Raw genomic sequence first — 12375 nt, 5'->3', positions numbered from 1 at the left:
AACTGTAACATTTATTTTTGTTTTATGCAAATTTAGAAAGTAAAATGTTTACATATTTTGTGTCTTATGTGAAATGTGAATACATTTCTATTTATCCTAAATTTATCTACATTAAGTATGATTATTAACTTTAAATAAATAAAACATAAAATAACTCACTTAAAAAGCAACTTAATATGGTAAATGGCTAGTAAACGTTTTTTTTTTTTCTTTTGATGTTATTTCTTCCCGTATATTACGCTTCTTGATTCACCGTATGACCGGTTTTAACATTTTTACGCAAATAATGCCGACTTGATTTTGCTCATTTTCCTACGACGAATCTCATTTACAGTAAAATTCCGTTACAACGAATACTAATGCAACGAAATTTCCGTTTCAAAGAAAGAAACTTTCAGTCCCAGTGTAATTGCTGTTACATTGTTTGAAGTCCGTTACAACGAAATTACCGTTACAGCGAACAAAATATGTGGTCTCTTGAAATTCGTTGCAACGGGATTTCACTGTATTTTATTTCTTCTGAAAACAGAAACATGATTTAAACCATTTCTCATGACTTCTTTCCGTTTAGCCCACTAAAATATGGAGAAAAAATGTTTTCGTGACACTGTATTTCACATCTTCTGCCTGGAAAAATGTGACGCAAAATAGCATCGCCCATTGTTTCATGAAATGTAGATTTCCATTCATAATAAATTCAGATAGTATATGACATGAATTTTTATTCAATAAATATGTTGTAAAATCGTTGTATTTTGTCAATCTACTTCCATTCAAATTATTTTGTAGTATTTAATAAAAATTTGGTTGACCCCTGTATAACGTTTTCCCGCTTAAAGCAAATGGACAAGACTCTATGAATTCTCGTTACTTCAGTCTTAAAGTAATTCACTGAATAATGTGGTGAATAAAGTGATTTTTGATTACGCGTTTGTTCTCTTATTTGCAGCGTATTAAATCGTAGCCTTTCATTAGTGTGGTACAGACATATTTATGACCTATTTACTATATATTTTTAACGTTACTGTTAATTTGTTACATAATTCTGTCAATAATTAAATCTGTTAGGAATAATTTTGACGCTTTGAAAACTGAAGCATTTTTAATGAAACTTATTTCATGTCCGTAGGCACTCAGACGTGGAAAAAACATCACGTGCGGAATAGTTCAGTGCACCAACCTTCGGGGCGCAGGGGCCATTCCGCAGTCGTGTACGGAGATCAGATGCATGTCTTTGGTGGGTATCAAGACCTCAGGGGATCTTCATCCGAACTCTGGACTTTCGACTTGAGTAAGTTGACCACTTTGCGATGCACCAGACATTTCAGTTCGCCGATTTCTATCGTTATCCACTACGTTCTATCTGTCTTAAACTACGGTCTTACTGTCTTAAACTGATAAACTACGTTCTATCTGTCTTTCCTTGTTAACATGTCTATGTTCTATCTATCGACGAATGCATGTCTTAGGTATCAGGACCTAAGTTCTTCAACTGAGTTCTGAACTTACAATGAGTTTTACTTAAACAAATCGTCGCTAAAAGGATGAAAGGGCGTATCTCACTTTTCAGCATTTTGCAGAAAACCGATTTAAAGATTTCCGGTTTACTGTATCGCTTGAGAACCGCCACCAGTGTGAGGGACTGTAACTTTTTACTATTTATTGTAGAGATACGCCCATTGGACATATTATAAATTCGACTTTGGACATTTCTGTGGCGGTCATAACTCATATTTCGATTCTTTTAAGATACGCCCATTCGTCTTTTTAGCGGCGAAATGAATCATACAAAATGTATGAATTACCTGGCATCATGAATACATGAAGATAAACAGAATGAATTGGATGCCCCATTTGATTCAAATGCAAATGCCCGTGATCTTTAAAAAGGTTGGCTGCATGACGTAATGGTTAGACGATGCCATCCTACGCTCTCGGTCGTGGGGTTCACTGCTGATGGATTTTCAAGATGCAGAAAATCGTCCAGCACCTATATGCGACACGTTAAAGATTACTCAAGTCTCTAGTAATCTCACACACTCTATGCTAAATTAATTCCTGGTGTAATTTCGCATTGTAAGAGCCCAAGTGCTTTCGTCTGGTGGGAAACTGGGTGTCAAAACTCCCAACTGCAGTGGAGATCGCGTCTATAGCGGTGGTTGGTGAAAAAATTCGATGACCAAACATAATGGATCGCACCAGGTCTGTGTATTGGGAAGAGCCAATATACACGACTTATTTCATGAGCTTATTTAATAAAGTTGGATTTTTTATCAGTTAACGGGAATCGGAAGTTTGAAAGTGAATTAACAAGATATTAACCAACATTGGAATGTCTGGCTGCATATAATTAATACACTCTAAGACAAAAAAAAAAAGTTGCACCATGAAGGAAGTCTTAGAATACAATGACATTTGGAAGGTATGTTAAGTGTATATGGAAGAGTAAATGATTAGAAAATGAGAACGATATAAGCAAAATTTATTGAACAACATACACAAAATGGGTAACATTCAGTATGGGGTATGGCCGCCATTATTCCGAATACAACATGCTAATCGTCTTGGTAACGAATCGTACAGGTTCTTAATGAAATCCTGTGGTAGTCTATCCCATGCTGCTTTAACTTTGTTACGGAGTTCCGGCAGATTTCGAGGTACGGGTGGAGTGTTGACATCTCGTCCCATGGCATCCCACACATTCTCGATTGGGGACAGGTCTGGTGAATATGCCGGCCACTCCATGCTGTCTAAGCCTTGAAGACAAGCTCTAGAGACGGCAGCAATATGGGGTCGAGCGTTGTCTTGTTGGAATAGCGGCCGAACACGGGTGCTCAGGAATGGCAAAGCAACTGGCTGCAGGATCTCTTGAACGTAACGTTGGCCGGTCAAAGCACCGTTAATGAACACTAGAGGTGATTTTGCATCATGTGCAATTGCGCCCTACACCATGACACCAGGTCTCGTGGACGTATGACGCTGTACAATAAACCGTAAATCTTGGCGCTGACCACGTTGCCTCCACACGCGGATTCTATTGTCGTCTCCACCAAGACAGAAGCGGGACTCGTCAGTGAAGACTACGCGATACCATTCGACGCTCCATGTCCGTCTTGTACGGCACCATTCCAATCTTTTCCGACGATGCAATGCTGTTAATGGCAGTCGTCGTAACGGTCTACGTGAGCGCAGTCCCACGTCGTGCAGCCGTCGGCAAATGGTGCGACCACTTATTGGCTGATTGATGGAAGGTCCCACAGCCCGTTGGATGTCTGCAACTGTGCTGGTTGGATCGTTACGAGCTTGCCTTACGAGCCTCCGGTCCTCCCTCGGTACGGTTTGTCTCGGCCTCCCTGAGCCTGATTGACGCTGATATGTGCCTTGTTGAGTCCACTGCCGCCAAATGCGTGCAACAGTAACATCAGTGTAACCAACGTGCAGTGCTATCCGTCGAAATGACCATCCAGCTTCTCGGAGGCCAATTATGCGACCCCTTTCGAACACTCCTGGTTGCGTAAATTGCTTGCGAACTCTATTTCGAGGCATAATCCAATGTTAAACGACGTAACTAACAAATCAGATTGAGTTAAATTAAAATTGCTGCTCTACTGGACGCCCTTTTATAGCTGGTCTTGCGCTGTGCTTAGGGCCACCCTGCGCGCGTTGCATGCGCAACCCTAACCTGGAAATTTAATCATTTGCATATCTTAGGCAGAAGAACCATCCCTCCAAATTTCATTCACATCGGTCCACACCTTCCTGGTGCAACTTTTTTTTTGTCTTAGAGTGTACAATTAATCGCCGTGGCTAAAACTATCACATGTAAGTTTTCCATAAGTTTGCATCTAAAATACTAAACAGCTATGGATGTTTCTGAAGAATGTTGCAATAAACTATTTAATTTTATAGAGTGCCGCTTATAAGCTTTAAAAAAAAAATGAAAAGAAAAGAAATCTAAGCATTAAGAAAAATCTGCTACTTTCATATGGAGATTGGTGATACACTATGTTTCGAATACTTTTTTACGATGCGTTTTAGTATATGTGTATCATTTCATACGTTAGTCCTTGAAATATATCATAAGGTTTCTGAACGTCCTTGAAAAGTCTAGAAATGAATTTAGCTGAAGAAAGGGAACCTTAGCAAGTTAATGTTCCCAAAGTTTCGTTAAAAGTGAAGAAAAAATATATAAAACCAAGTTATTTATTTTATATTGATTTGATAACTTTTTTAACCTTCCACTGTCGCGCTCTTCCTAACATGGTTGGTCGTCTTTGAGGTATTTCCGAGTTTTTGAAAGCTAAGTTAAACTAATTTTAGTTTAAATAATTAATTGCTACCTATGAACAACTGTTTTATAGTTAGTAAATTTAATGAAGCTCTGTGACTTGAAAAATAATAGGGATTCAGCTATCAGGTGCGCGCGACTAACAGATGGAAGGTAAAAAATTTGCACTCAAAAGCTCTTGAGTTAGTCTCGATAAGAAAAACTACTAAAATTTAAATTTCGCTACGTGTTAAATCCCTTGCATAAGTTAAAGCAGAGAATGACACAAAAACCAATCCGATATTTCTATGCTATATAGCGACTGATGCCTTATTGCTTGCAACTAACCTATCCCTGCAATTATTTCAAAATTGTTGGCGAGTGAACGTGAAAGGGAAGCACACACGTGCCTCAAGTTATAAAAAGTGTGTCTTGATATTTTTTTACCATTTGGGTAATGTTTTAGTTAACTTTTTTACTTGAATTGATTTTGATTTTACATGTTAAATAAATGCTTGTGGTTTTAAATTGAATGAATTCTTGAAAGGAAATTTACAGTCCACATAAGTTGTATAAGAGCATCGAACAGTAAGTAAAGTCAAAATTTGTTTCGTTTCGATTTTCATCTAAAGTATTTCCCTCATTTTTGTCTTTTTAAAATGAAACTATAAAACTTTCACTTGCGATTGAATAACGAGCGCAACAGGGTGTTTCGAACGTCAAACGTCATTCTTTTTCGCCGGCTTCCTGCTGCCATGAATAAGTCAAGATGCTGTTTCCCCCGGGGCTCTTCGTGACGTGCCTTCCTAACTGTTGGCACCCTGTATTCCTTGAAAGCTGGGGAGAAAAGTGAACTTCTTGATGGATGGAGAGAGCTGAGCACATCCTCCACTTGCCAGTTTTACGAACTGTTTAATGTCCCCCTTTGACTTCAAGAACTTCGAGGGGTGTTTGAGGGAGGGGGGGGGGCTGTGTTAGATCATCAACGGTATTACAGTTGGTGAAAACTCACTTTTGATACATACATGATGCATATTTTCAATTTAAAGGATATTTTTAGCGCAAATAAAGTTTCTTGACATAAATAATAATTAAAATAAACGTTATCTTTTTCATGCCGTCAACTTTAAATATACTTTTTTTTTTTTTTTTTTTTTTTTTTTTTTTGCGTTTTGTTTTTTGCAAACTAGGGAAGGCGATTATCCGCAGCCTGTAAATGTAGGACCGTTTCTGAGAGGATCGGCTCGAAAAGGTACTCTTAATTTCGGGAAAAGTTGTGATGGTTTTTCGCCGACTAAGTTATTTTATTTTATTTTATTATTTTTTTATGCGAGACCAATTTTAAAAAGAAAAAAAAACATATTGGTTCTGTTACTCAAATGTTTTTTTTTTTTTTTTGTAAAACAAAATTTAAATTCAGGGGCGACCCGATTTTTTTGGGGAGGGGGGAGAAGTATTCCCAATTTACTGAATGAAGCTCTGAATGAAACATTAGGCATCATTTCTAAAAAAATAAAAAATAAAAATCACATTATTACAATAGTGTTTCTAGATTTGCGGAATCGTCAGACAAAATTTGTAAAATAAGGAAATTTTTGGTCTTTTCGGGCGCCCCAACTGGAGGTCTGAGTGACCTCCAGTTGGGGCGCTCTTGTTGAAACTATTTCGTCTAATCTTATTCTTGTATGCAAAAGCATAGTCTATGCATAACACTATTCATTTACATTTACACATACTTCATGCTGTAAAGTTGTTTTTTTCACATTAGTGGTATGCAAGCAGTGAAAACGGTTTGCCGATGAACTGATTCACTTGTAAAGGTTCCATAACCGAATAATTTTTGAAATTAGGGACATTACTCTCATTTAAATGAGACAAATTTATGTGCAACAGAGATGAACAGGGGGAGAAACAGCCGATGAACGTTGTATATTCAGCATTTTTACTGACTGCTGAATGTCACTCGCGTAACAAAAAAAAAAAAAGAAGGAAAAATATTATAGTTTGGTATATTCTATTATATCATTCTCAGAGAGGCTAAAATTCTGAGCTCGATGGCTTGATTTCTGCCGGAGTTACCAATTTGCTCTTTAAAAGTAGTCTGGACGAGTGACTCGAAAAATTTCAGCTATAATTCCAAAATCAATTTCTGTAATTTATTTATTTATGTCTAATTTTTTTCAGTATTATTTTAACTTTATTTTTGAGTACTTTTTTGCGTGCATTGAAACGAATCACCAAGAAGGTTACAATTATCAATGTTATTCTTTTATATTTTCTGAAAATTTAAAACTTTCATTAACTTGTTTGCAAGTTTTGTTGGCAAGTTTACGTAAAAATGATACCGAGGAGTAAGTGAAATATACAGGGTGTTCCGTTTATACCTCAAGACCTTTATTTTTGCAACCGTTAGTTCTAGATGTATACTTCCAAGTGCAAAAATGTTCAAAATCAGATGCAGAATTTAGATATTGAAAGTTTGAAGCAAAAATAAAAATTAGTCAAAAAATGCAAAATTTAACTTTTTATACGGGCCCTAGGTCCCGTTTCCTTTTTACAGAGTGTACTAACTTTTTCCCTGTCGCAAGTTTTGGTTTCATACTTTTTTTTTTTTTTTTTTGATACCTTCTATTTCTGCTTCAATAGAAACTTGTAAATTTTAAAATAATTTCTCCTTTTTGTTTTGTTCTGCTCATTTTTTTTCTTCCTTGTAGCTTCTAACTGCTCTTGTCTGAGGGCTTCTTTAATCGGAGTATCAGTTAAGATTCTGAGCATCCTTATTTTTTTTCCTTTCATGGTTCCTTAGTTTTGATCCTACTTTTCCAAATGGTCTCAGCTGGGGTAGTACACATGTGACGATGTGGAAGGCCTGCTGAGAAAAATACTTGGATTATCGATAAGCCTTTTTCATTATTTTGACATCTAACGTGGTTATGTTAGTGTTTTGAACTTACTGTCTTACTATCTTTAAAATAAAGAAAATGTATTACAGGCTGAATTGTGTATAAAGTTAATGCTAAACAATCATGAAGCTTACAATCACTATATGATTGTAAGCTATAAGATACAAATCTTTTACTTAATTTAAAATGAATGGTGGTTTTCAAAACTAAATAACCTGAAAATACTAAAGATTTGAAACAGTACAGAGCGAAAAAAGCGTCCGAAGCCCGTTTGAAAGTAAAACACAGTACGTAAGACACAGTAACGTGCGTAAATGTGCCCTAATGAAAATGTGTAAGCGTACCCCGTCGGCAAGTTTGGATTTATTTTTAACGTGCATAAAATTTAATAAATATTTTGTCCATACAAATACAATTCTCAAAAAAGGATAAAATTCTCTTAATCTTTATATATTTGTTCTTAACCGTGTATTATTTACTCACAATAAGCTTCAAAACATTCAACACAAAATTTACTCAACTTGGTAGAAAACAGATTTTCCTATCCGCATGTTAAATTGAAGCTCGACTGATGCTCAAAAACATGTGAGAATATTAGCTAGGGAGCAATATCAGTCTGATATGAGTGGTTGGATCTCCAGTTATAACTCGTTTTGGAAAAAGGGCACTGCATAAACGTGCGCAATGCGTAAATATGCCCCGGTCTACCTTACCCTTATCTAGACTTGCCAGACGTCCCGGATTTCAAACAAAATCCCTGTGCCCTGGCCGGTTTACTTCACGTCCCGGAAATAAAGGGTGTTTTTTTAGAGGTATAGAACTTTAAGTTGGCAACACTGTTTGATATGTGTGCCATTTTGATAACTGTCACTTGTTTTGTGTTCAGTTCGGTTTGCCATTTTATCATAAATAGACAACAAGCAACAAGGCGTGTAACATGCCACACAGCGCGTCACAATTGATTTATTGAAAGAAACGTTCTTTGAACGAATAATTTCGCGTAATGGACCCGTGAATTGGCAAGCAAGATCATGCGATTTAACACGGCTGGACTACTTTTTGTGGGGCTATGTGGAGTCTCTGGTCTAAACTGATAAGCCACAGACGATTGACGTCTTGGAAGAGAACATTCGCCACCTTATTACTGACATACGGCCTCTATTGCTGCAAAACATGAGAAAATTGGACTTTCCGATTAGACTTTCTCCGAGCCAGCCGAAGTGGCCATATGCCAGAAATCATATTTAAATAAAACTGGCAAAAAATCATCTTTCGAATAAAGCAACATTCATGGCAATTAACAACATTTAACTATGTTTTATTTGAACCTAACGTTATCTACCTCTAAAAAAAACACCCTTTAGATACATTTGATTACAAATGACCAAAAAGGTCTAAAAATAGTTAACTGTGAATGATCATTTAGGATAATTACTTTATCATTTGTATCATTGACTTGTAAAATGAAATCTGTTTAGCTTGTGAGGATTTTTACAACATTAAAACCCAAAAAAGACTTAAAAAAAGTCCTATAAAATGTATGTCTAAATATTGTATATTTTTTTATTCCTCATTCAAAGTTTTTTTTTTTTCCACCGGAAATAAACTGCAAAGGTTTACATCTCGGAAGTGAAATGTTCACGTTTTATCGATTTATGACATTTTTTCTTACCCCTGTTTTAGGTTCATAATTTGTAACCATTTATTTATCGCATTGAGAATAAACTGCACAATAAAACGCTCCAAAAGTCAGCTAATGGTGTGTACCTCTTCGAATATTAGTTATGCGGGGGGGGGGGGCATTCCGGTGTCCCGGTTGAACATTTCAGAAATCTGACAAGCCTACCCTTATCTGAGGTTTTGTGGGATTTCATAGTTAAAAGAAAAATACAATTTTTTCCGATGAAATCTACCCTTTCAGCTTACTGCAATAAAATATGAAAAATTATAACTTTAAAAAGATTTACCGTAAAATGGTCCAACTATGGGCCATTTTTCGATGTTTTCAATGAAAATTCCGCATGCATCTTTTATTTAAAAATTTGAGAACTTTAGCAATGGTAGCTATACATTTCATCTTTCAAGTGAAATGTTTAAAAAAATCTATGTTGTAAATAAGGGGAAGGAGAATTTTTTCCCCGTAGCCCGTAGTTGTACCCCTACGGGGTACAGCTATGGGCCACCTCATTTTAAACTAGAAAACACATTGAAAACTTGATCTGGTCTGTTGTTGTCGGAAGCTACAATTTGCCCTCTGCTTGAAAATACATCAAGATTTTTTTTAGTCCATCATTTACCTTTTTTTTTTTTTTTTTAAAAAATTAAGGTTTAATAATAACTTGTCGTCTTGAGTGATTAATAAAGTTCAACATGGTAAATGTTGGTAACGTTCTTTAATTGTATGCCTAGGTTTTGACATAGAAACATTTGAAAACTGGAAAAATAATATCTATACTTAGGTCTACTATACTAGGTATATGATCCTTGTCTAGGTCTCGGAAAATACGTAGGTCTGACAATTTTGAAACGAGATCAACAAATATCTTAAAAACTGAATTGTTAAATCACATTTCATATTCCAAATTTTATCAAAATAAATATTTTTAAAAAATTATCTCAGTTTATATTTGGTTCGGAATTCGGTCAGCACCTTCTGCAAAACCTCTTGCAGTACTCCTGAAAATCCTGAAAACTCCTGAAATTTTTTTTTCTTCTAAGGGCCCTTAAAACTCCTGAATTTTTGTTTTAACTTCCTGATTTGCCCCTTCTCCTCCTGAAAATAATTTTTACTAGTAAAAGTGCTGCATCAATCTCAAAATAAAACTTTAATAATCGCTAAATTTTAATTCCATGTTGTTAGGCGGCCATATTGAAGGCTGCTGCAGCTAGAACCAAATCAAAAAATCTCGTATTATACAGAGCACTCAGTGCTTTTCGCAAATACATGTGGTGTGTTCGAACCGACTGACCGGTTACTCCGTTCGAACATGCCCATTACTTTTACTAATCGTAACTGCCACTAGAGAACAAACCAAGAGCATGTCCTAGGTTTTGTGTTAACTGCTATTAAGCGTATTTTCTTTATTGCTAATTAGTAGTGCTATTGCTATTTTGTACTATATTTAGCATTGATAATACTAAATATACTGTAAATACATAATATACAAAGTACTATATACTAAAAACCGCTTGTATTATTACTCCTGAAAATTCTGCTTTTGACTCCTGAAAACTCCTGAAATTCATTTTGTTTGGAAGAGTATGAACCTTGTGAATACGGGCGATAGAGTAACTCCCAAGCTTTCTTCTGTCTTTTCTTGACATTCTTTACAATAAATAAGACAAAATATGACCAAAGCATCCTTACAGAGAATAAAATGAAGTTTCAAACCACTAAAAACCGCGAAAAATAGGTGACCCATTGTTGTACCCCAACATTCCCATTTGTGAGAGCTTGTGAAAACAATGAAACATTTTAAGTCAACAATCGGCTAAATTCATAACTGACAAAATAGTAAAGCAAATCTAAACTTAACGGATCTTGGAAAACAGCATAAGTGATCTGCCCAAAGGAGACTTTTGGCTCTTCCACGATTGAGTCTAATCACGCATTAAGAACGACTAATTTTTCTAAGATATACAACGACAATGGCGATCTCTGAATTAGCGACTTTAGCTACCTAAATGTTTACACTATCTGGTGAATTTTTTTAGAGCTCGTAAGTTCAAAAAAAAGGCTACTAGAGAGCAAAATCATCACCATGGCAACAGTGGCCCATTGTCGCCCCCCCCCCCTTGGCACAAAGTTGTACCATTTTACGGTATCTGGTACGATACATTAAGAATTTGAATTATAAAAGTTTTTTTTTTAATAGCTTATTTAAAGTTTATTAGTTTTTCATGAGAGTTATTACAAAACTTAAAACGTTTTTCAGCAATATTAGACGAAAGTCTCTGACAGTCAGCACAAATTTGCTTAAATGCAAACAATGCATTCCAAACATAAAGAAGAAATTAATGGAAAAGTACTTGACGTCATGAAAAAGTGTTTAAGCAAGTATGGGAAACGTCGATAGATGGAAACGGAAAATTTCTTGCTTACGTGTTGCTGAGTAAAAAAGAAGAAAGTAAGCAATAAAAATGAAATATCGATTCGATCGTGGACCAAAACGTGAAATTAAGCCATTTTCTCATTTCTTATTGCCTTGATCCGTCGATATAATGGTCCTTTTCGCAAAATTAAATAAAATAAAAAAATATTTTTTTGAAAAATAAAAGAACATTCTTATCGATTAGGTTTCCTGATGTACCAGATTGGAATTCCGTGCTTTTCATCCCGCTTCCGAGGGATTCCTGGCGGTTTGCGTTGCTATGACGACGAGGATGACTCATTCCCCCTCTTTCCAAACTTCGGGACGGAAATTGTGGAGAAGGGGCACGTTTTGAAAGGGCCTACCATGGGAGTCATCTTCGAACCTGCGAATTGGACTCGCTTATATTAAAAAGATACGTTCTCCAGCCGTGCGCTAATGGGCTGATGTCAGCTTCCCTCGTCGTGGGTTTTGTTGAGAAATTGCCCTTGTGGTGAAGCAACATTTGGGTTGGGAGTAAAGCGGATCTTTAGCTTGGGAAATGAACTGAATTTTTAGTAGAATTATGTCTAATCCAAAAGATGCCTTTTTCTTGCTTTTGAGCCTCAGTTATACTAGCGTTATGTATAAAACGAAAATGGGAAAAAGGACACAGTGAGAGACTCTCTCTCTCTCTCTCTCTCACACACACACACACACATACACACACACACATACACACACACACACACACTTGAACTCTTGAATTGCAGAGCCACTCTGTATCATTTCATTAAAAAATATATATATTGGCAATTCCACGAAAATGTCAACCTGAGCATCAAAATTTCAATATTGACAAAACTATAGGTATTGTATATCATTTAAAAGCTTGAAATATATATTTTTTAAAGTGTACCAAACTAAATTTTAATTTATAATTTTTTGTATTGAAAATAAGCCGTAACAGATGCTATATCTTTTCCAGATTTTTTGGGGGGAAATTTGACATGTAGTAATCAAATTTTGTTCTAAAACAAATTCTAACTAAAAGGAAAGATGGTTAGTGTATTTTGTTGTACTCATAATACAGTTTTATATTGGAAGCTTATATCAATAAATGTCTTTTTCGTGT

The 12375-nt window shown here is 35.8% G+C and overlaps 1 protein-coding gene across 1 annotated transcript in view; it reads left to right on the top strand.

Moving 5' to 3' along the window:
* The window catches only part of LOC129222613 (uncharacterized), a 60563-nt gene that overhangs the window by 37510 nt on the left and 10678 nt on the right, over window positions 1-12375 (top strand). Inside the window, exon 4 of the mRNA XM_054857137.1 lies at window positions 1130-1291. Coding sequence (XP_054713112.1) covers window positions 1130-1291 — 162 coding nt within the window. The remainder of the gene's footprint in view (window positions 1-1129; window positions 1292-12375) is intronic.

The sequence above is a fragment of the Uloborus diversus genome, chromosome 5, assembly GCF_026930045.1.
Source record: "Uloborus diversus isolate 005 chromosome 5, Udiv.v.3.1, whole genome shotgun sequence".
Lineage (NCBI taxonomy): Eukaryota > Metazoa > Arthropoda > Arachnida > Araneae > Uloboridae > Uloborus > Uloborus diversus.
The sequence above is the reverse complement of the archived record's forward strand: the minus strand, read 5'-3'. Positions and strand labels throughout refer to the sequence as shown.